Genomic DNA, 25,499 nt, shown 5'->3' with positions numbered 1-25,499 from the left:
TGACGCTTTCTTGAGAAACTGAAACTGGAACTGAAATTGGAATGGACAACGGGAGTAGTGAAGGGGGAATGGGAAGTACCTTCTCCATACCAGCGTCTTTTTCCTTCAATACTTTTTTTCCAGCAGTCTGTCATCCTCTTTTTTTTTCTTCTTTTTTTTTCAGAGTTATGCATGCGTGTGAAAGTTGCGTGTGGAAGCGCTTTGATTTATTTGTTTCCGCAAAAGACTTGGTGCTGATCAAATACATCAATAATAATAATAGTGAAGTTAATAAAAGGACATTCGGCACGCCCAATCTAACGATACAAAAGCCCTGGGCGTTTACAAAAAAAAAAAAAAAAAAAAAAATGCAATGACGCGTGCATACTAAAAACACACAAATACACCCGCACGCACAGATCACCCCGTTCCAACTCCATCCCACAAACCCACACTCACACCGCACAAGATGTACACAAACACACACACACACACACACACACACACACACACACACACACACACACAGGCGCGCGCACGCACATCCCGATCAATTATTGATATCATCATAATTAACCGAGTTATTTCGTGCTGGTCGGGCATCAGAAAGTACAGCTATTTATATTTGTATTATTTCTTTCTATCACAACTGATTTCTCTGTGTGAAATTCGGGCTCCTCTCCCGAGGGAGAGCGTGTCGCTACACTGCAGCGCCACCCCCTTGTTTTTTCTTTTTTTTTTCTTGTGTGCAGTTTTTTTGTTGTTGTTTTTGTTGTTGTTGTTTGTTTGTTTGTTTTTCCTATCGCAGTGGATTCTTCTACAGAATGATGCCAGGAACAACCCTTTTGTTACCGTGGGTTCTTTTACGTGCGCAAAGTGCATGCTGCACACGGGACCTCGGTTTATCGTCTCATCCGAACAACTAGAGTCCAGATCCACCACTCAAGGTCTAGTGGAGGGGGAGAAAAATGGGCGGCTGAGCCGTGGTTCGAACCAGCGCGCCCAGATTCTCTCGCTTACTAGGCGGACGCGTTACCTCTAGGCCATCACTCTACTACACACGGTGGCGAATCATCAGTCGTGAAGGGTGTATGGTGATCGACTGAGTTTGATCATAAAAATTATAGTTAAAGAACATATTTATATATATGTATATATAGTTATAGTTATCGGCAGACATGTAGGTTTTAAGCTGGGGCAGGATACTTAATACTCGTTGCCCACAGTGAACTTGATCATTTTATCGACAGGCGTATATATCTAGATGGATACTTATCTGTCCTCACGACTCACTGTGAAATTGATCAGTTATTCGATGGGCATATAGACTTGAAAGGCAAGATACTGATCTCTCCTTGTTAACCACTGTGACATAATCAGTTATAATTATCGATGGGCATATAGATTTTACGGGCAGGATACTTGTTTCTGGAGTGGAGTGATAGCCAAGAGGTAACGCGTCCGCCTAGGAAGCGAGAGAATCTGAGCGCGCTGGTTCGAATCACGGCTCATCTGCCGGTATTTTCTCCCCCTCGACTAGACCTTGAGTGGTGGTTCTGGACGCTAGTCATTCGGATGAGACGATAAACCGAGGTCACGTGTGCAGCATGCACTTAGCGCACGTAAAAAGACCCACGGGAACAAAAGAGTTGTTCCTGGGAAAATTCAGTAAAAAACAAACAAACAAAAAAACCCACTTCGATGGGAAAAACAAATATTGAAAAAACAAAACAAAACAAATAATGCACGCAGGGAAAAAATACAACCAAAAAAAAAAAAAAAGGGGGGTGGCGCTGTAGCGTAGCGACGCGCTCTCCCTGGGGACAACAGCCCGAATTTCACACAGAGAAATCTGTTGTGATAAAAAGAAATACAAATACAAATACAAATCTTCTCGATACCCACTGGTTCGCCTCTCAGCGAAATCCCCTTGCTTTCTACCCATCAGCCTTCAGCGTGAACAAAATGCTGACTCATGGTGAGGAAAAAAATGTTTTCGTGGTTCTTTTTTTATTTTCATTTTTATTTCTATTTATCTGTTTTTTGTTGTTGTTGATGGGGTTTTTTTGTTTGTTTTTTTTTTGTTTTTGTGTGTGTGTGTGTGTGTGTGTGTGTGTGTGTTGTTGTTGTTGTTGTTGTTTATAACTGTGTGAGTGTTGTTGTTCTTCTTCTTTTGATTGTGTGTGTGTGTGTGTTGTTGTTGCTGTTGTGTCTATTGCTGTTGTTGTTATTTCGTCTCGGTTGTGGTTTTGGTCTTTGTTGTTTTATTTCTTTCATTCTGCCAGAAAGTGTCGGCCTTTTATTTGTCGCACATTCTTTCCTTTCTCTGTCTCAGTGTCTTTTTCTTTGGGTTTTCTTCTTTTTGCAAGTGGCACAGATGACGATAATAACGACAACAGCAATAACAACAATAATAATAATGATGATGATGATTATGATAATAATAATAATAATAATAATAATAATAATAATAATAATAACAATAGTTATTTAGCGCTTTCAGACCTCTCAAATCGCTTTACGATAAATGTCAGTTACACACAAAGAACAGAGACAGAGAGAGACAGACAGACAGAGAGAGACAGAGAGAGAGAGAGAGAGTCGCCCCATACAGGAACTGTGCGCAAACAGGCTAACACTTAAAGGAACATGGGTGTTAAGACCGAGAACAAACGATGCAACATATATTTGTACACAATGATGGCAACAACCAAAAAAAAAAAAAAAAAAAAAAAAGAGTTCTTTATTAACACACAAAGCGCTGGAGTGGATACATTTTGCACGCATTCCACATAATAAGGTGTGTGTGTGTGTGTGTGTGTGTGTGTGTGTGTGTGTGTGTGTGTGTGTGTGTGTGTGTGTGATCGGGTAAAAGAGAAATGTAGAGAGACGATGAGTGGGAAGAGAGAGAGAGAGGCAAGATGGTGGTGGTGGTGGTGGTAGAAAGCCGAAGTATTTGACACTTTCTTCTTTTCTTTCTTTTTCTTTTTCTTTTTCTTTTCTTTTCTTTTTTTTTTATAAATACTTTACGTTGAAATGGGCGGACGTTTACTGGGCATGGCCTAAGTGAGAAATGTCAAGTTCACACCCCCACGTTAAATTATTATCATATATATTTTTGTCCATTCATTTTGTATATTTGTTTGGTTTAAACGATGAAAATGTCAAAATACAAATACAAAGAATTTGACATGACAAAAAAAAAAAAAAAAGGTGTTATGTTGTAATGCACGAATATACAAACACCAAATGTGCGACGGGTGTCTCTGTCGGTAGAAATCTCAGCACTGTAGCAATGTTTAATAATATTTACTTGTCCTTCGTCCGTGTACCTCAGTACGAAAATCGTAGCCGACAACATTTAGTTAAAGGATACTTTATTTGATTTCCAAAAAGACAATTCGCCTTTCTGGGAGATTATAATCATTTTGATACATGGGGTGCGCGCGCGCGTGTGTGTGTGTGTGTGTGTGTGTGTGTGTGTATCATTGTATGTATATCTATATGTATGTGTGCAAAAAAAGCAATTAATAATAATGATAATAATAAAAGAGTAGTTCTGAGATTAGACAATTAGATAAGTATCCATATCAATCAATCAATCAATCAATATATGTTTCCTTTTCTATTTGTGTATTTCTGCTTTTTCTCCTCTTTTCGAGAAAATTAAGACATTTCCATCATGCGAGCATTTCTGGTGCGCATGCACGCTTCTTCTGAAAAACCGATTTCTGTTGGATGTCACCGCCTGTTGGCCATGAAAGGTTTACAGCTTCAGTTCGCGACGTTTTCGTTGGCATCGAAAGTCTCTAACTTCAAACACACACACACACACACACACACACACACACACACACACACACACACACACACACACACACATACACACACACACACACACACACACACACACACACACACACACACACACACACACACACACACACACACACACACACACACACACACACACACACACAGACACACACACACACACACACACACACACACACACACACACACACACACACACACACATGAATTGTTTAAAGACAAAATATGTCAGTAATGTTTCTTGCATCTTTGGTGCTCACATAACAGCTGATCATATACCAACTTGCGATACGTTAAAGTCTCACATCCCTGAACTGAATATCATCTTCAGTGTTGACAATCTTCAGCAGTCCATTGCTAATGTATGACTTTTTCAACTCCTTGTTGAATAGTCCAGTTGCTTCGCTGTAATAGTTGTTAGTTTTTCATTAGAAATAAGTTATAATGTTATGGTTTTTTAATTTCTTTTCTTCTTTTTTTCTTTTTTTTTTTTACAAAACTTAATTCAATCATTTTCTATATGTAACACACACACACACACACACACACACACACACACACACTTTCACGTACTCGCATGCGTACACAATAATCCCCCCCCCTCCGCCCCCCCACCCACTCAATTTTTTTCCTACCCTCTAATATCACTTACAGTGAAAAGACGTTAAACTAAAGAACAAACACACACACACACACGCGCACGCGCGCGCGCGTGCACACACACACACACACACACACACACACACACACGAGAGAGAGAGAAAGAAGGGAGATTGGGGGTGGGTGTGGGGGGGGCATATGAAGGAAACAGAGGTGGGTGAGGGGAGTTCCCAGTTTCAGTTTCAGTTTCTCAAAGAGGCGTCAATGCGTTCGGACAAGTCCATAATCATACGCTACACCACATCCGCTAGGCAGAATCCTGACCAGCAGCATAACCCAACGCGCTTGTCAGGCCTTGAGTGCATGTTTATATATTTGTGTACCTATCAGAGTGGATTTCTTTCTTACATAATTTTGCCAGAGGACAACACTGTCGTTGCCATGGGTTCTTTTTCAGTGCGCCAAGTGCGTGCTGCACGCGGGACCTCGGCTTATCGTCTCATCCGAAAGACAAGATGCTCCCTTTGATTTTCCAGTCAAATCTGGAAGAAAGGGCGAGGGCGGGATTCGAACCCACCACCTCACAGACTCTCTGTATTGGCTGCTGGGGGCGGGGATTGTGTGTGTGGGGGTGCGGGTGGGGGATGAAAGACGAATGAAGGTGGGACCAACTACAGGTGACTAGGGTGGGGAGTGATCGAGGGTGGGGGGTGTGGTAGGGAGAGGGAGCAGCACGGATATATATATATGCACACACACACACACACACACACACACACACACACACACATGCCTATATATGTTTATACCAAACACAGGTCAATGGGGTGCAACGATAAACATAACAGAAGTGTGCGGGAGGGCAAAATCAGACCAGACATGTCTAATAAGATTTCATTCAGTTCAAGTAATATTCGAGTGCTTCGATTTCAAACTACATGTGGTTCTTTTTTTGTTTTTGTTTTTTTTTTCCTCTCTCTCCTTTTTGTTCTTGTTTTAATAAAAGAATAAAGAAAAGAGTGAAGAAATGAACGAATGCACACGGTTTATTTTTCATTCACCTCCCTTGCTTTGTTTACAATGTCAATTGGCTATCGGTAGTTATGTTTGTTCGTTTGTTTGTTTGTTTGTTTGTTTGGGGGTGTTGGTTCAAGATTTATTTTTCTTTGTTTATATACGATTTTGCGAATCGCATGGTTTGTTCGGTTGCTTGATTGGTGCTTTAGTAATTACGTATTTACTGACTAGTGGTTGTCACTTAGTATTTATCTGTTTATTTACTGGCTATCTGTTTCGATACTCTGTGTCAATCTATTTATCTCTGTGTGTGTGTGTGTGTGTGTGTGTGTGTGTGTATGTATGTGTCCGTCTATATATATATATATATATATATATAGAGAGAGAGAGAGAGAGAGAGAGGAGCGTTTCTAAAGTGAAACAAACATTTGTTTCAATTAGTTATATTGTGGGCCTATTGCTTGCACGACTGCGTGATCAGAATTGATCAGGACACGACCGAAGAGTCGCCGTCTTGAGAATCGGCCAGGTCACCAGCGATAGACTGGTTCAAAGTCAATATCGCTCGTTGTTTTGATCTTTTGACACCTTAAAACATTGATAGCTTCAGATCTATCCAAATATCAGCGTAAAACCAGGCCCAAAACAAACCTGCATTAATATCATATTAAATGAAACTGCCAGCTGGTGGCTCAGGCAAAGTTCTGCAAAGACACTCAAAAACTCTCGCTCTTCTTAACTCATCAATCGGCATTGTGACGATGAGCTTTTGCAGGTGGCTGCAGAACAACCTGAATTTCACAAACCAATCCGCTGAGAGATTCACAACAAATCACGCACAGCACAGCAGGGACACAGCACGACACGACACGATGACACGACAGGACACGACATCACGAAGCGTCACGACAGGATACAACGCCACGACAGGACACGACACGACACGACACGACACCAAAACACACCACACCACACCACACCAGGACAAAACACGACAACATTTCCATTCATTACAACCAACAAACACCCACGGCTTCACTCACCTGTCTCGTCGTTCAGCTCGTCCCCCGTGTCCTCCACGTCAACCTGCTCGCCCCCATCCTCCTCCCCCTCCTCTCCCTCTCCTTCTCCTCCTCCTCCTCCGGCTCCTCCGACTCCGGGCAGCCCCAGCTCCCCGGGCAGTGCCCGGGGCGGGGTGACGGTGCCCGGGCCCCACAGAGGACCCTGGGTCATGACGGGAAGCCCCGTCTCGGACACGCAAGCCCTCAGACCCAGGGCGATGGCGTCCTCGGCCGCCTGCTGCCTCTTGAGGGCCACCTGGGCCGCCATCACGCGCTGGCGCTCTGCGATCAGGTTGCACTTGGGGCACGTGCAGTCCTTGTAGGCGCAGTGACGCTTGTGGCCCTTCAGCCACGACACCATCCCGTGGTTGCGGCAGCGTGCGCACTTGGGCTTCCGGGCACCCTTCTCCGTCAGTGGGTACAGGGCGTGGATCCCGTTCATCATCTTTGTGGGTGTGTGTGGGGGTTCTGGGTTGGATGTGTTGTGTTCTTCTCCGCACTGAAAACAGCAGTAAGAAAGAGAAAAAAAATATGCTACTGGTGGTTGTTAGTCGGGAGATTTGTTGTTCTCTGCACTGAAAAAAACAGTAAAAAAAAAAAATAAATAAAATAAAGATATAAATAAACCACTACCGGTAGTTGTGGCTAAATTGTTGTTCTCTGCACTGAAATCAGCAGTAAGGGGGGAACAAATTCTGGTAGTTGTGGGTAAATTGTTGTCTGCACTGAAAACAGCAGTTAAAAAGTTACTGGTAGTTTTGGTAGATTGTTGATCTCTACACTGAAAACAACAGTAAGAAAGAGGGGGAAAAATGTTGCTGGTAGTTGTAGTGGGTAGATTCGTTGTTCTTTGCACTGAAAACAGCAGTAAGAAAATAAAAGAAAGAATAAAAAAAGAAGAGTACTCACAGTTATGGGTTTTGTTCCCTGCACTGCAAACAGCAGTTAAAAACCAAAACCAAAAACAAAACAAAAAAACATCAGTTAGTTGTGGCTAGATTATTGTTCTCTGCACTTAAAATAGCAGTATAAAAAAAAGCTACTGGTAGTTGTTCTCTGCACTTAAAGTAGAAGTATAAAAAAGCTACTGGTAGTTGTTCTCTGCACTTAAAACAGCAGTAAGGGGGGTGGGACCGAAAAAATCCCACTGCTGGTAAGTAGTGGGTAAATTGTTGTCTGCACTGAAAACAACAGTGAGAAAGAAAGAAAGAAAAAACTACTGGTAGCAGTGGGTAAATGGTTCTCTGCACTGATAACAAAAGTAAGAAAGAAAGAGAAAAAAAACTACTGGTAGCTGTGGGTAAATGGTTCTCTGCACTGATAACAACAGTAAGAAAGGAAAAAAAATACTGGTAGCTGTGGGTAAATGGTTCTCTGCACTTAAAACAACAGTAAGAAAGAAACTGGTAGTTGTGGGTAAACTGTTGTTTCCTGAACTGAAAACAGCAGAAAAAAAAAACAGGAAAAAAAAACTACTGGTAGTTGTGGGTAAATTTGATGTTCTCTGTACTGACAGCAACAGTAAGAAAAAATGCTGCTGTTAGTCGTGGATAGATTATAGTTCTCTGCACTGAAAACAGCAGTTAAAAAAGACAAGCAGTGCTGGTATTTATGGGTATTGTTCTCTGCACTAAAAACAACAGTAAGAAGAAAAACAACTACCAGTTGTTGTGGGTTCTGATGTAATTTTCTCTACAATAAGATCGATGAAGGTGTAACTGATCAAATGTTATTTCTTGTTTTGTTCACTACAGTGTAATATTATGTCTCGTTTTTTTGTATGTTGTCATTTTGCAGGTAAGAAAAAAACTTTGTCGAGGTTATTTATTTTAAAGACGTCTTTGAAGCACTCTGGGTTGTTTCCCCTCACAACGCAATCTGTTTACAATGTTCATCTTCCCAACACGCAGACCTTGAGTGAAAACCACTCCTCCGACATGCTCATTAATTGTTTAAACTGGTTGCGGGATCTTCTTGCATCAAACCCTCATGAATGCTGCCAAGTTCAGGTTCTCACAGTGCATGTAGCCTGTTCGGTTAAATCATTATTGTAAACTCCGCACTTTGAAGAGCATGATCCTACGTTAATTAAGACCGCTGGACGTCGATGTTAGAAAGTAGCTAAAAGGGGAAAAAAACAAAAACAAAAAACAAACAAAAAACTGTCTCTAGAAAACGAGCATGATCAAATGACAAACACTTTGTCCTTCCAGTTCTTGTAAAAAAAATTTTTTTTTAATTCTTCAGTCTCGGGGTCCCTTTTTTCTGCACAGTGAGCAGTTGTTAGAAAAGTACACATAAATATTTGCTGCTGATTCAACTGGAGAAAACAGCCAACGTTTGACACATCTCGAGCTAAGTGGTGGCGTAGCAATAAGCTGTCAGGTGGACATAGATGGACGGTTCAGGTCAGGTCCAAACTCTAGTGGTAGTTAGTTGGGTTCAGCGAGGAAGAGTCATGCATTTCTCTTTCTTAAGTGTAAAAAGAATTGTATTTCACCACAAGTAACAAACTTAAATAATTATGTTCAGTGCATACCTGAAACTTCGCTGTCTCACGAAGTTGGGCTACCTTTTTTTTTTAGGGGGGCGGCCAACCCGACAAGTTGCTTCATAGGAAATCACCAGTAATCAGCGAGTAATTAAGTTCCAAAATTATTCGTGTCAAGTCACATGCAACATTAAATTTTATCGCAGATATTGCCAAAACAAGCCGCGGTGAACTGTGACTGAGATTTCATGTGTTCCCAGAAGCTTTGTTCGTCATACGTCGATACTGATACTAGCAGTTATATTGATGAACTCTTGTAGTTTCACTGCGGTTGATTCTTCTTCGTAAGGTAAGGTGAAATCTTAATGAGTTGGCTCAGCACTGCACGCTCAGTGAACAATCACCGGCGGTTCTTTGTTAATTAATAACACTGATATTCCATTACACTTGAGATGTGGTGTACCTTTGCGAGCGTAGGCTACACTGAGCCGGGTGGATGGGTGTGATGTAACCAGTGCTGCCGACGCCGCTGCTTGCCAGTCAAACAGTTGATTCATTCAACACTGCTTGCCGAACGGTGTAACGGCCATGCCGGCAATCACTGATGACAAACTTGGTGACACGGTGGGTACGGCGCAACGTGACGTGACGCACTCAGGTCGCCGGTTGACGGTTGAGATGTGAAAACACCGACTGGGTATTTCCCCCACAGTCGGCACACTAGGTGGTCAACCTCTCGGCGTCAGTAATTCACTTCCACTTCCACCCTCTTGGCTGCCTCTGTCGGCGATTCATGCCGCCGCCTTCATTCCTACATAGTTGCTAAAGGCAAGTTTCTCACTGCAGCAGGCATCCGAGAAAAAAAAAAAAAAAGAAACGCCCCCCACCCCCCACCCGACTTCGCCATCAAACCACGGCGCCACCACAAGAAACATCGTAGCTACTTCGCGGCAAAGCGGTGCGTCGGAAGCGTTTCCAAATGGCTGAGTGACAGGTGAAAAACGGTTGTGGCCACGCCTCCACCGTGCACGCGCCTGTTTGTGATTGGCTGTCGTTAATATCAACAGTGCGATGGGGAAGAGGAGGTTTTAATACGGCTGCCAGCGCGTGTCAGGGGGTGGCAGTCGTTGTCTGTCGTGTCGTGTCGACGTGTGAGGGGTGGTTGAATGCCCTTTTGTACTGTCCGCTGCCAGAAAGGTTGTCTGTCGGAGCATGAGACACAAGATATTAGTAGTGTCTATGCCGTGGTCGGTGGCCGTGTGTGAAGCCATCAGTTTCCAAACTTGAACCTCACAAAGTTTACTTTTCAGAGCCACAGTTTACAGCGTGTGTTTTGATCGGGCATTCCTTGTTTGTTGCCATGCTTTTTGGACTGATAGATTTTTTACCACGATTTTTTCTTCTTTTTAATAACACTACTGCTGCTGCTGCTGTTACCACTACTACTACTTCTACTACTACAAATAATGATGATAATGAAAATGAATACTGATATAGCACTCTGTCCAGAAAACAATGCTATAGAGGCTTTACATGGTTATATATAAACATTATTTTTTTCATAGCACATTATATCGAGCTACACGATGATATAACACCCAAAAGTATCAAGCAAACTATAGCCTACACACATATACACAATGCTTATATACATGTACAATGCATACATGATATGCAAACATACATTCAAACATAAATATATATATATATATATGTGTGTGTGTGTGTGTGTGTGTGTGTGTGTGTGTGTTTATACCAACATACGATGTATATGCATGTTTGTTTGGGGATTTTGTTGTTATTGTTGTTGATGTTTTGTTTGGTATGACTGTTGACTGAAGAAATGTTGAAACCTGGCAAGAAATTATTCATTTTCAAAAACTCTTTCTTTAACTTTCTATATTTCCTCTTTCAACGCTGGTCCTCAAATACGATGTGTGCGGTAGGAGGACCTAAAACATTATCAAACAAACAGCAATAAGCAAATGTAAACAATAAACAGACTAATAATGATAAATCATGCAAAGAAGAAATAAAGTAGATAAAAAAAATTGAAAATTGTAAACTCGCTAAACTGGTGAAAAACACACAACCTCGTGTGATAAATGAATAGATAAGTCATTAAAAACTCTGGCATATTGCATAAATAAATAAACAAATACAAAACCATAAAGGCAGCGATGCCGATTCGTAAACAGACATAGAAAAATAGTGTCTTGTCTTTATATCCAAACGTATGTATACATTTTATTCATCAAAATACATAGTGAATAAGCAAAATTAAACAAAATAGCCTACTTCCTCTAAAAAAAAAAAACCCGTTAATGCACATAGTTTTTTGTTGTTTTTTTATTTAATATCTTTATATACACAAGTTACATTGATTAAAAAGCTTCATCACACGTTTTCGTGTACGAGTTCCCAATTAAAAAAAGATTCTTAAGGAAAAAAAAAAAAAAGAAAAGAAAAGAGAGAGAGAAAACATAAATAGGATCTGCAATTGTTAATCCATTACTTTTTTCCTCTTTTTTTTCCGCTGCGTGTTATTTTATTTTCTTGAATTTTTGGAACATATTTTAGATGCTGTAACTTTGAACCTGTTGTTATTCGACATTGTTTTTGTTTGTTTTTTTGGTTTTTTGTGGGTTTTTTTGTTTTTTTTGTGGTTTTTTTTGTTGTTGTTGTTTTTTAAATTCCTGTTCATTTAATTATTCGATGATTAATGTTAGGTGTCACGGCCTTGATAAAACAGAGTACGTGAACAATATATATATTTGTTACATAACAATTCATTCTATTTCATACTTGGCTATACTGTTTTGTTTCGTTCAGTACACATGATAATCATATTATATATTTTTGGTCACGGTGTTAACTATATATTTAGTTGTCTTTTATGTTTTCATTTATCTGTTACTTACATATGTCGACTGGATTCACTGCACGTTTAAAAAAAAAAACCTGAAATTACACTGCCCATTCCACTGTGCTATTTTTCTGTTTCAAATATACATGTTATATGTACAAACAAAGACAACATAACTAGATCAAGAACTTCAGAAATCATTTTCGCCTTGTGTGAAACAAAATAATAATAATGATAACGATAATAGTGATAATAATAATGATAATAGTAATAGCAGCAATAATGATAATTTTGTTACAATAATAATGTTGATACTACTGCTCCTCCTCCTCCTGCTGCTACTACTACTACTACTACTACTACTAATAATAATAATAATAATAATGATAATGATGATAATAATAATCTATTGATAATAATAATAATAATAACAACAACAATAATAACGATAATAATAATAATGATAATAACACCAATAATAATAATGATGATGATGATGATATTAATGAGGATGCTGTGCTCTAGTGACATAAAGACGTTTGAAAACAAGAGAACGCTGGCCATTAAAGAGAAGCGTGAGCGAAGGAAGCAGGGCTCAAATCCTGGAGACGTTTTCCCTTGCAACACCTGTGGGAAGTGCTGCGCATCCAGAATCGGTCTCTTCTCTCATATGAGGACACACACCGACAGATAAGCCTGCCTGCCTACTCATCCGTCGGTCCGACGGGAGACAACAACACTATATAAGTGGAATAAAAATTAAAGGAGAGAGACGTATGTCAAAAACGAAAAACAAACAAACAAACAAACAAAAACCCGCTCCAGCAAACAGGCAAAATAAATACACATAAATAAGTCAAAAATAAACAAAATTCCTTTCCCAAGCAATAGACTTTTTTTTTTCCTCTTGCAGCAGACTTTGTTTCCTCTGGCAATACACAAAATTCTTTTCCCAAGCAATAGACTTTTTTCTTTACTCTTGCAGCAGACTTTGTTTCCTCTGGCAATACACAAAATTCTTTTCCCAAGCAATAGACATTAATATTTTTTTCTCTAGCAATTAACAAAATTGTTTTTCCCAGCAAAAGAAACAAATCTTTTCTCCAGCAATAGACAAAATTCTTCACTCCAGCAATCCACAAAATAATTGTCGCCCCTAGCAACACACAAAATCGTCTCTCCTAGAAATAGACAAAATTATCTCCCCTAGCAACAGACAGTTCTATTCCCCAGCAATAGACAAAAATATTGTCTTTAGCAATAGACCGAATTATTTCTTTTAAAACAGACAAAATTATTTTCCCAGGCAATAGACAATTTTCTCTATCAATAGACGAAACACTTACCGCTACCAATGGACAATATTATTCCCCTTAGCAATAGACAAAATAGTCTGCAAAGGGTATGTTTGGCACGCACTCTTTGCTTCATTCTTAGTTCAATCGATCCAGACACTATCACTGTTCAAACCACTCATCCACTCAACACTTTCGTTATTTCTTGGGATTATAGACGATAAGTGAATTAAGCTATATAAAAAATAAAAATCCCAAATGTAATTCATTGTCAGGTTCTTATACTCAACCACTGCTTTATCTTGGAAAGTAAAAATGGTATCTATGTTATAGGAAGAAAGAAAGGGGAAAAAATAAACTCTCACTGTCTCTGCTATCTCTATCTCATCGGGCGCAATAGCCGTATAGTTAAAGCATTGGACTTTCAATCTGAGGGTCCCGGGTTCGAATCTCGGTGGCGCCTGGTGAGTAAAGGGTGGAAATTTTTCCGATCTCCCAGGTCAACATATGTGCAGACCTGCCAGTGCCTGAACCCCCTTCGTGTGTATACGCACGCAGAAGATCAAATACGCACATTAAAGATCCTGTAATCTATGTGAGCGTTCGGTGGATTATGGAAACAAGAACATACCCAGCATGCACACCCCCGCAAACGGTGTATGGCTACCTACATGGCGGGGTAAATAAATAAAACGGCCATACACGTAAAATATTAAATGTTACATGTTTGTCTGAGTGTGTATGTGTGCGTGCCTGATATCTGATTGAATGACACAGGAAACGAATGATGAGTGCCCAATGGCAGCCGTCAGTTGGCTCTACCCAGGTAGGCAGCCAGTTGTGTAAATGATCCCGTGTTTGTAAAGCGCTTAGAGCTTGGTCTCTGACCGAGGATAGGCTCTATATAAGTATCCATACCAACCAATCACTCTCTCTCTCTCTCTCTCTCTCTCTCTCTCAATGATCCTGTACCCCATATACTTCTTCCTCTTCGTTCGTGAGCTGCGACTCCCGTGTTGGCTCGTATGCACGAGTGGACTTTTACGTGTATGACTATTTTTAGCCCCCGCCAGAAAGAGAGACAACAATTTGATAAAGAAATCATGCACACACACACACACACACACACACCACACACACACTGCACACACACACATACACACACAGACACACACACATACACACGCACGCACACACACATACATACGCGCGCGTGCGCGCGCACGCACACACATACAAACACGCACGCGCGCGCGCGCACGCACACACACACACATCACCGAATGGAACTACCTGAAACTTTTTTTAACCTGTTTAAAAGTTTGAAATATATGTATGGTATTCATATAAATTGATATAAGATGCAATTTTCCTACTAAACGATCGGATGAAATGCAAAAATGAATTTCATACATTTGTAGTTAGCGGATTAATTAAAAGGTAGCGGTGTAACAGTCATTAAATGAAAGTGGATAAGTATAATAAGTGGAACAAATAATAATCAGTAAAGAATAGATAAACAAAGGGATAAACACACACACACACACACACACTGCGCGCGCGCGCGCACGCACGCACGCACGCACACACACACACACACACACACACACACACACACACACACACTCGGAACTTCCTCGCTCACTTCCTCACACACGAGAATCACTGAAGAACCATGATGAGGAAAAAGCGAAGCGAGAAGCAGCGTCCTTATATCAAACAGTTAGTCCTCCCATGACTATTATTTTTCATAACAGCTCCCGGAGAGTGCCGTCCCTTTGCGCCTCGGCCTTCCGGTCTTCTGGCACAATTACCGGGCGCCATGTTTACAATATGGCGGCGCCACGACTTTCAAGCCCAAGAATGTTGTGAAATAGGAACAAAGCAGGACCAGGGAGGACACAGATCAGGCTGATTGAATCAAGGCAAAGTAAACTGGAGGCGGAAAGGTTTACGGCTGCCGACGGAGGTATATATATGTATATATATATATATATATATATATATATATAGTACCCAGAATGGAATGGAAGCAGACAGTGTAGGAATGGAACAGGGGGCCAAGCCAGCGCTGCCCGGGGCTGTGTATGTGCTGGGAGAAGCAGGAGAAGAAACTTGCACAGCAATGAGATGATGATGATGATCGCATGATCATGCACGTCAGAATTGACACGAAGACAGACAGACAGACAGACAGACAGAGGCCGACCGACAGGTAGACACTGAGAGACAGATAGAGACAAAAACAGACAGAGAGAAACAGAGACGAAGACAGTGGGAGCTGTCAGAAAGCCAGCCATTCACACAGACAGTCGGAGACACAGAGATATCCTGCATCTCTCAGAGAATGTGTGTATGTGTTGCCGGGGAGAAGCAGGAAGGGAAACCTGCACAGCAATGCGATGATCATGATCATGATGATGATCGCATGATCATGCATGTCAGAATCGACACAAAGGCAGATAGACAGACAGACAGACAGACAGAGACAGACATACATAGACAGACAGAGACGAAGACAGACAGACATAGACAGAGACGAAGACAGACAGACGGAGACGGCGGGAGGCTGCCACTAAAAAAAGTCAGCCATTCACACAGAGACAATCGGAGATACAGACAGACAGATCCTGAATCTCTCACTGAATGGGTGAAGGGTGCATACAGCAGATTATTTTGGGTAGAAAAATATCTTACTAGGAGACAGAAAGACAGACAGACAGAAACAGAGAGAGACGAAGACAGTGGGAGGCTGCCAGAAAGCCAGCCATTCACACACAGACAATCGGAGACACAGACAGATCCTGAATCTCTCACAGAATGGGTGAAGGTGCAGCATATTAACTTGATTTGCATAGAGTAATATCTGCATTGGAGAGAGGGGGGGGGAAGGAAAAAAAGAGGAAAGAAAAAAAGGAGAAAAACCGAAAAACAACAGAAAAAAAACAATTGTTAAAAAAGAACAATGCTTAGTACCACGTTACAATTTCACAGAGACTCATTGACATTACTCATGGAATTCTCATTTATCAGTCGTGTTAGTGACATTCGGGTCTAACATCGACATCCACCTCAGGTGATCTGCCAGTTTCAGTTTCAGTTTCAGTAGCTCAAGGAGGCGTCACTGCGTTCGGACAAAACCATATACGCTACACCACATCTGCCAAGCCAAGCAGATGCCTGACCAGCAGCGTAACCCAACGCGCTTAGTCAGGCCTTGAGAAAAAACACAACAACAAAAAACAAACAAACAAACGGGGGAATAAATAATAGATAAGCTTGCATAAATAAATAAATAAATAAATAAATAATTATAATATAGAAAAAGGTAGTAGTAATAATAATAGTAATACTAATAAAATGATAATAATAAAATATAAATAAATAAGACAACAATGGTGATAAATAAGCGAATAAATGTAAAACATGAAGACACACATTCACACATACACCCACACATGCATAACAGAAATGCACCAAACATGCAGTTTCACAGATATGAAAGCACAGTCAAATACATATAAACGTACATGAGCTCCAACACACACACACACACAATACCTTGCACCTCCTCTACCCCCCTCCTCCACACACTCATTTCTAGTCTGAGTATCGCAGCTTCCACGACACACACACACACACACACAGATCTGCCAGATGTGGATAACCATCCCAACAAAGTGGGGGGAAGGGGATGTATATGGCATTGCACTGACACCACCCCAAGGACAACACGACGAAATTGTTATTCTTTATGTTGGATGTCTGTGATTCAAAACAATGTGTTTGAGGGTTGTTGTTTTTGTGGTTTTTTGTGCGTTTTTTTTTTCTTGTTTGGCTGGTTGCTTAGTGATAATGATGATGATGTTGATGGTTGTTATTAATCATTGTTGTGAATGTTAACTGCGTTCTCGAAAGATCAAACTTTCATCAAGATTTATTATGATGGTTAAAAAAAAAAAGTCAAGAAATCACAAAATAACGTGAACAGGTTGATTAAAAACGGCTGAAAGAACCAGTACGCTCGCTTCTCGCTCGAACCATGTAAAGGTGAAATCACGTTGAGAAATATTATGACAGTGTAAAAAGATCACATCAGTCATAATAATCGAAGAATAGAGACGCTTTGATGGTTTGACATTCATTGTCATTACCTGAAAAGGTCTATTGACAAGGGGGTGACGAGGGTTGATTCCTATATCCCCATAAATGCAATACAACACTCTGCTTATTAGCGTTTCATCAAAAACAAAAAACAAAAAACAGAATCGAGAGAGAGAGTGGGGGAGGGGAGGGCGCGGGGGGGAGGAAGGGAGAGTGTGTGCAGAGGAGATGGAAGAGTGAGGAAATCGGGGAACAGGGGTAGACTGCAACACTTTCTTGTAAAATCTACAATCCGTCCCCCCCCCCGCCCCCCGCCCCCCTTCCCCCCACCCACCCACCCCCCAATCAGAAGATAAATAAATGCTTTCGGTATCGCCCGTGGCACCCCCCATACACACTGCACAAAGAGGCCCGTGTGATACAGCGAAAACATACAACTGCTTTTCAAGTCGCCTTCTGCAGTTTCCCCCCTATCTAAACTTTAATGAAAATATATTAATTCATAAATAGATATATATTATGCGCGCGCGCGCACAGACACACACACACACACACACACACACACACACACACACACACACAGATATATATATATATATATATATAGAGAGAGAGAGAGAGAGAGAGAGAGTCACAAGCCTGACAGAAAGTAGCTTTCTTTTTCTCCTTTTCAGATGTTCGTACAATCGTTTTGTTGCTGTAGATGCAGCTACCGCTGTTGAAGAAGAAGAAGAAGAAGAAGAAGAAGATGATGATGATGATGATGATGATGATGATGATGAACTTGATGATATTTGTGCAGTGCCACAATAACTGTTTATCTTCTTCTTCTTCTTCGTTCGTGGGCTACAACTCCCACGTTCACTCGTATTTACACAAGTGGGCTTTTACGTGTATAACCGTTTTTACCCCGCCGTGCAGGCAGCCATACTCCGTTTTCGCGGATGAACTGCGTAACACACACACACACACACACACACACACACACACACACACACACACACACACACACACACACACACACACACACACACACACACACACACACACACACACACACACACACACCAGAGAGAGAGAGAGAGAGTTGTTTTTTGTTTGCTACATTACTGGATAAGGGAACAATGAAACAGTTATTAGGTGACGTACATGGAGAGGCAGAATCAGATCATAAGTATATAAATATCTGAATAAAGAAATAAACGCACAATTATACAGTTTAAAAAGGTGATGATAATGATGATGACGATAATGCTGATAAACTTGATGATATCTGTGCAGCGCAACAAGAACTGTTTATACAAGATGCGAAACACTCACACACTCGCACACAGAGATATTTTTGTTTGTTACATTACTGGATAAGAGAACAACGAAACACAGTTATAAGGGGACGTGGAAGAACAGGATCTGAACAGAAATAAATAGATAAACAAGATATATGAAAAAGAAATAAACGTACAATTATACACTTTAAAAAAGAGGATTAGCCTGTGTGACAGAATAGCACTTTTTGGACCAATAATCGCACATTACAAAGTCATTCTTCTTCTTCTTCTGCGTTCGTGGGCTGCAACTCCCACTGACGTTCACTCGTATGTACACGAGTGGGCTTTTACGTGTATGACCGTTTTTACCCCGCCATGTAGGCAGCCATACTCCGCTTTCGGGGGTGTGCTTGCATGTTCTTCTTTCCATAACCCACCGAACACTGACATGGATCACACTGAGGATCTTTTACGTGCGTATTTGATCTTCTGCTTGCGTATACACACGAAGGGAGTTCAGGCACTAACAGGTCTGCACATATTATGTTGACCTGGGAGATCGGAAAAATCTCCACCCTTAACCCACTAGGCGCCGTCACCGAGCTTCGAACCCGGGACCCACAGATTGAAAGTCCAATGCTTTAACCACTGGGCTATTGCGCCCGTCTACAAAGTCATTCTATTCGTTGTTCACAATTGCATAAAAACGTCTTGGTACACGACAGGCATGACACCAATGTTTAACAGTTTTAACTCTTTGAAAGAACCGTGAGTCTAGGAAAGTAAAGGGTTAAACAACAATAATGGGAAGTGACTCTCCCAGTTTAGTGGGGCTGGATCGGACACACCCTCAGGAAGCCAGTGTCCAGCATCACACGCCAAGCCCTGACCTGGAACCCGCAGGGAAGGAGGAAGAGAGGCCGGCCTCGCAACAGCTGGAGGCGAGATACCGAGGCAGAGCTGAAGCAGCAAGGGACCAACTGGACTGGAATGGCCAGAACAGAGTGCGATGGCGAGGGGTCGTCGATGGCCTATGCTCCACCAGGAGCGATGGGCAAAATGAATGAATGAATGACTCTCCCAGTTTACAAGGTACACAACTCCAAGTCAATGCTGCTTATGCTTACCGATCCAGCTAGCACACAGGTAAATAAAAGGTTACACAGAAACAAACCCAGACACTTTCTCAAAATGGAAGTTCCGGGCCTGTCATACCGATCATACCCCCTTGTGTCCATTCCAGTTTCGGAGCACTGCTATCATGATGATCAGTCTTGTCATGTGTTGTTTTCATTGTGTTCCATTCCTGACGTGAATAAAAGTCATCACGGACAAGATTCGTTCGTTCATTTATACATTTATAATCTATTCATCTAAGATGATGATATTAGACTGTCACGGACGAGAAGAGTGCAGGCGGTCCGCTCCCCCCGGCCCCTCCAAAGTCAGAGGTTTTCTTTATATAACCATATTCACATATTTAGCCTCTCTCTCTCTCTCTCTCTCTCTCTCTCTCTCTCTGTATATATATATATATATATATACGCGCGCGTGTGTGTGTGTGAGTGTGTGTGTGTGTGTGTGTGTTTCCTGGACAGAAATGCATGTGTTGTGGCCTCTAACCTCTAACGGTAAGTCCGGGATTACAAACTTTAGCGAAGTGCTGTTGAAAGTGTTTCTCAACAATCCCCATCAGCACTACTATAATTATACCGGAGTCTGAATCTCTAGGGGCTTGGTTGACGCCGGCATGTGTCACAGAAAGGAAAATGTATTGCAGGGCCTTGTCGTGCTGTCTCATCGTCTTCTGCAATCTGGTGCCCACCAGTCATCATAGCATGACATGTCGTCCGTCCTGTTCTTCTCTCACGGTGCTCACAATTTGTATTTCTTCTCCACTTCAACACCGCAGTTCATTCGCATCAAAGTCTTCAGCAAAGTAGCAGAATAGTTAAGATGCCCGTCTGCCAATACAGTGTCTGTGAGGGTGTGGTTTTGAATCCCTCTCTCGTCCTTTCTCCCAAGTTTGACTGGAAAATCAAGCTGAGCGTCTAGGCATTCGGATGAGACGATAAACCGAGGTCCCGTGTACCGCACGCACTTGGCGCACTGAAAAAGAACCCGTGGCAACAAAAGGGTTGTCCTCTGACAAAAAGAAAAGAAAAGAAAAAACCGCTGTAAAAAGAAATCCACTGTGATATACAAACCTATATGCATGCACTCAAGGCCTGACAGGCGTGTTGGCTGATGCTGCTGTCAGGCATCTGCCCAGCTGATGTGGCGTAGCGTATATGGATTTTTCTGAACGCAGTGACGCCTCCCACAGACACTCAACTTGAAACTTCAGCGTTTGCAGATTCATACCGACTGCCGGTGTGGTGATGTTTCACGGCAATATCCACATTTCTTCCCCAGCTGTACTTTTCCGTTTATAAGACGGAAAAAGTTGTGAACTGGCTTTAAACATTGTAATAAACTATAATGCTTGACATTTCCTCCCCTCCACCTCCACTCTTTGACTAGCCTCCTTTACGTCTCTTGACAGGGGAAGAAATGAGTATATCTTACAATGATATTTCAACAAATTTACTTTTTTTTTTCGTCTTCGGAACGAAACTGAAATGAAAGAACACCCCCGAAAACGGAGTATGGCTGCCTGCATGGCGGGGTAAAAACAGTCATACACGTTAAAAAAACAAAACAAAAAACTCTTGTGTACATACGAGTGAACGTGGGAATTGCAGCCCACGAACGAAGAAGAGAAGAAGAAGAAGAATGGAAAGAACACAGAGGAAGAAATGTGGATAGTATTGCCATGTTTCGCTTCCACTGCTGCTGGGAAGCGCTCGCTCCTCAGTGTGGCCCCACGACTAAGCAATCATTGTTGTCGGCAGGAGTTTCGAAGGGGGTGCTCTGCGTGGGCCGGGGTGTGTTGACCCAAAAACACACAGCGCTGAACGCCACGGGAGCGACCCAGCAGCAATGCAGAGTCTTCTCCGACGTCGCGGCCTCATGGTGACCTGACGTGAACCGAATCCTCAGGGGTGGTGGCGATTAGACTGCAACAAAACAAGTCTGGATGTGCCTGAGTATAATATTGGATCCAGGATCAACGGTATGGGAGTAATGCCACTGTTTTGGCACAGAAGATGGGTAAATAGATAAATAATGCATGGATCGTAAAAAAATAGTTTTAAAAAAAAAGGTATTATAAAAAGGATCACAAAAGAGTGGTGGGATGCACCCCAACAGGAAGCAGATTTGTATTGTATTGTATTACTCTTTTTGTCACAACAGATTTTTCTGTGTGAAATTCGGGCTGCTCTCCACAGGGAGAGCGTGTCGCTACACTGAGAACGCCACCATGTGTTTTTTTTTCTGCCTGTCGTTTTGTTTTGTTTTTATTTTCCTATCGAACTGGATTTTCCTACAGAATTTTGCCAGGGACAACCCTTTTGTTGCCGTGGGTTCTTTAACGTGCGCTAAGTGCATGCTGCACACGGGACCTCGGTTTATCGTCTCTTCCGTCCACACCACCACTCAAGGTCTAGAGGAGGGGAAGAAAATACTGACGACTGTGGGTTTCGAAGCAGTGCGCTCAGATTCTCTCGCTTTGAAAGCGGACGCGTTACCACTGAACCATCACCCTCCAGCAGGAACGGTCCACAAACAGCACTAAGATGAAACATCCAGGAATCGTTACCGCCTTCATGTTCAAGGCGATGAATGTTGCGGACAGTGACCTGAAATAATTTCTCTTGTGCTGCCATCTATTGACCGGGAAACTTGCAAATACTAGGGAGGATGTGCAGCCCACTTCCGTGGCGGCCTTTTCGTCGCTCGCAGTGCGAGAAGTAGGTCATATGACGACATGGGCTGCCCACCACTGTAACCAGCTTCTTTGGGTGTGCACTGCTTTTGTTTGAACAACTTTTCGGCGGGGTTTATTAATGGGTCAGTTCCAATACGTATTGGCAGATATATGACAAGAAACACGCTCAAAGTAAATATAGAAGACTAAAGCAAATAATGGGTGTAGTTATAAAAACAAATATCAGTACCTTGTAAACTTGCAAAAATAGTCACCGAAAATGCTCAAAATCCTTTCGTCAAAACAGCGATTTCCACGACGAAATGTTAACCTTTCGGTGATCTGGAAAAAAGGAAATGGAGACGCGCATGCGCACGCGGTTCTCACTAAAAAAAAAATAAATAAATAACCGGGAAGTCCTACGAAAGTGGGTTTGTACACTCCCCATAATATCTACCAAAATACGCCAGCACAAGTAACATGACCGCACTGTGAAACCTTCAACCATGCACAAACCTTAATCCGTGTCGAATAAGTACGATTTCCGTTCAAGCTTTTTTTTAATAAATAAAGAGAGAGAGAGAAAGAGATAGAAAAAAAAGGGGAAAAAAGAAAAGAAAAAACAGGTAAATTTAATCGGCGGTTTCTCGACATAAAGGTGCAAGCTAAATAATCGAGTAGATTAATTGAAATTAAGTGGAAATTGTTTTCAACACACACACACACACACACACACACACACAGAGAGAGAGAGAGAGAGAGAGAGAGAGAGAGAGAGAGAGAGAGAGAGATGTTCCCGCCCTCCTGGCACTACTGGGCACCCAATTCCTCTGTATAAAAATTGTGTTTGGCCGCGGGGCCTCTCCTCCTCCCCACCGCAGGAAGCTGCTGGCAGAAGGAGTGGAGGAGGGGAGAGACAGTGTAGTTGAGAGAAGGGTGGGTTGGCATGTTTGGGTGGGGGAGGAGGTGAGGGTAGGGTGGAGCAGTAGAGTTGCTTTGTGAGGAAGCAAAAAAAACGAAATGACGACAGGGGCCTCTTGTTGATTTTCAGGCGCAGTTTGCTGTAGGATTCTGTTGCAACGATAACTGTTTCCCTTGCCTGTTTCCTCTCCCTTCATGCGCCATCTCCCCCCACCCTTCAATACACGGCGGTAGCTGTAAAAGGCCTTCAGGGCTTTGATCTCTGTTCCTATGATCAGTTTATGTTATGGCTTTTTTTTTTTTTTCCTCCCCTCCCTGTCAGAATGAAAGAGCAAGTGAAATAGGGTGGGACTGAAGAAGATGGTAGAAAGGTTAAGTCAGATCGACATGATACGCGTTTTTGGAGAGAAAGTGGTGGGATGGTTGGGTGAGGGGGAGGGGGGGATGCGGGGGTTAGGATAAGGACTCGGAAGAACAGGACTGGTCCGTCAACAGCAGTCGCGCGCGCGTGGGTGCGTCAATGTGTATGTGCTTGTGTTGCGTGTTTCAGAAGGCAGATAAAATAGATCCAAGTCGAAAAGGACAGATGCTCAATTCAGTCATGGTTTGATAACTCTTTTACTTATCGATCTCAGACGATGTGACTTTGATTCAAAATACATGTATGAGCGAGCTAAACATGTCTCCAGTCCCTCTGCTATCTAGTCCCTCGAGCGCGCGTGCATATGACACACACACACACGGGCGCGCGGGCGCACGAACACACACACACACACACACACACACACACACACACACACACACACACACACACACACTGCACACACACACACACACACACACTGCACACACACACACGCACACACACACACACACACACACACACACACACACACACACTTCATGAGTGTGTCCCTAACATAGGAAACATAGGATTGGACGGAGGAAGATGGCGCCCCTTTCGCAGCCAGAGGGCCAAGATGTCTCCAGTTGTAGCGCAGTGTCTAAAGGCGCCTAAACAGCCCGCGGGCTCTTTGGATAAGGGGTATCGGATATCTTGAACACACTAGACCTTCGAGCCGGGTAGGGGTGGGCTGTCCCTGGCATGTTGATGGAACAACTTCCGGTCAGGTTCAGTAGCAGGGCACCACCGGAACCGCATTTCCAACTTATCATCACAACTGAATCGCCGCCCCCCCCTCCCCCCCACCCGGAACCCCCTTCCCCTCCCCTCCCTTTACTTGCCCAGTTGTGTTTTTGATCGACCTGAGATAACCTTCGTGACTGGCGCGGCGTGAAACAAGGATGATTAAATAAATGAAAGCTGTCTTTGTTTTTGTTCTGTTGGGAGGGAGGGGTTGGTGTGTGTGTGGAAGGGGGTGAGGTGGGGTCTTTATTTTGTGTTTTTGTTTGTTGTTGACGTTGTTGTTTTTCACAATAGGGGGTGTGTTTTTTGCTGGTGGTGGTGGTTTTTGGTTTTTGTTGTTGTTTTGGGGTTGTTGTTTTTTTTGTTTGTTTGTTTTTTGTTTTTGTTGTTGTTGTTGTTTTTGTTTTTGCAAGTTCGGGCAGTTGCACGTTTAAAACCGAAACTGACGGTTCATCGAATTGTCTATATCTTTTCAACCCCATTGCCAACTGTAATACTTTTTGTGAAGTTTCTTGCGGTTGTGTTTTGCCGCCCTGTCTGTCGTACCCTCTCAGTGGCGTCAGTCATTCCCATACCCGCTCATCCTAAACCCCCGCTCTCCCTCCCACCTCCACTCCCACCTCCACCCCATTCTCTCTTGCGGTCACACCCACCCTCCTTCCCTGTTTCGTTGCAGTCCCACCTCCAGCTTCTTCTTCCTAGTTCATGGCCTGCTTCTCTCATATTCACTCGTATGTACGAGTGTATGACCGTTTATACTCCTGCCTTGTAAGCTTTTTTTTTCTTTTTTTCTTTTTTTTTTTTTGCTGTGGTGTATGCCGGATATGTCATTGTTTCCATAACCCACCGAACGCTTACATGGATTACAGGATCTTTAACTTGCGTATTTAATGTTCTGTATGCGTGTATACATACGAAGGGGGTTCGGGCACAAGCAAGTCTGCACACATGTTGACCTGGGAGATCGGAAAAAAAATCTCCACCCTTTACCCATAAGGTACGCCAAAACCGGGGATCGAACTCAGGAAACTCGGGCGAGAATCCAGCGTTCTAACCATTTTGCTACCGCAACCGTCACGGCGTCAGCGATGCACGTGCACTTTTC

At 42.5% G+C, this 25,499-nt stretch overlaps 1 protein-coding gene across 2 annotated transcripts in view; it reads right to left on the bottom strand.

The window, feature by feature from the left end:
* The window catches only part of LOC143295320 (uncharacterized), a 51,325-nt gene extending 41,476 nt beyond the window's left edge, over positions 1-9,849 (bottom strand). The window contains exons 1-2 of one of the 2 annotated variants that reach the window (XM_076606952.1): positions 9,446-9,849; positions 6,474-6,990 (exon numbers count right to left, since the gene is read on the bottom strand). In XM_076606952.1, the coding sequence (XP_076463067.1) occupies positions 6,474-6,936 (463 nt within the window). In that variant the 5' untranslated portion in view covers positions 6,937-6,990; positions 9,446-9,849. Of the gene's footprint in view, positions 1-6,473; positions 6,991-9,030; positions 9,370-9,445 lie in introns of those variants that run through there. The other variant, XM_076606953.1, reaches the window with a different exon arrangement.
* Between the last annotated feature and the right edge of the window lie 15,650 nt (positions 9,850-25,499).

This window comes from Babylonia areolata, chromosome 20 (genome assembly GCF_041734735.1).
Source record: "Babylonia areolata isolate BAREFJ2019XMU chromosome 20, ASM4173473v1, whole genome shotgun sequence".
In the NCBI taxonomy this organism is placed as follows: Eukaryota; Metazoa; Mollusca; class Gastropoda; order Neogastropoda; family Buccinidae; genus Babylonia; species Babylonia areolata.
The sequence above is the reverse complement of the archived record's forward strand: the minus strand, read 5'-3'. Positions and strand labels throughout refer to the sequence as shown.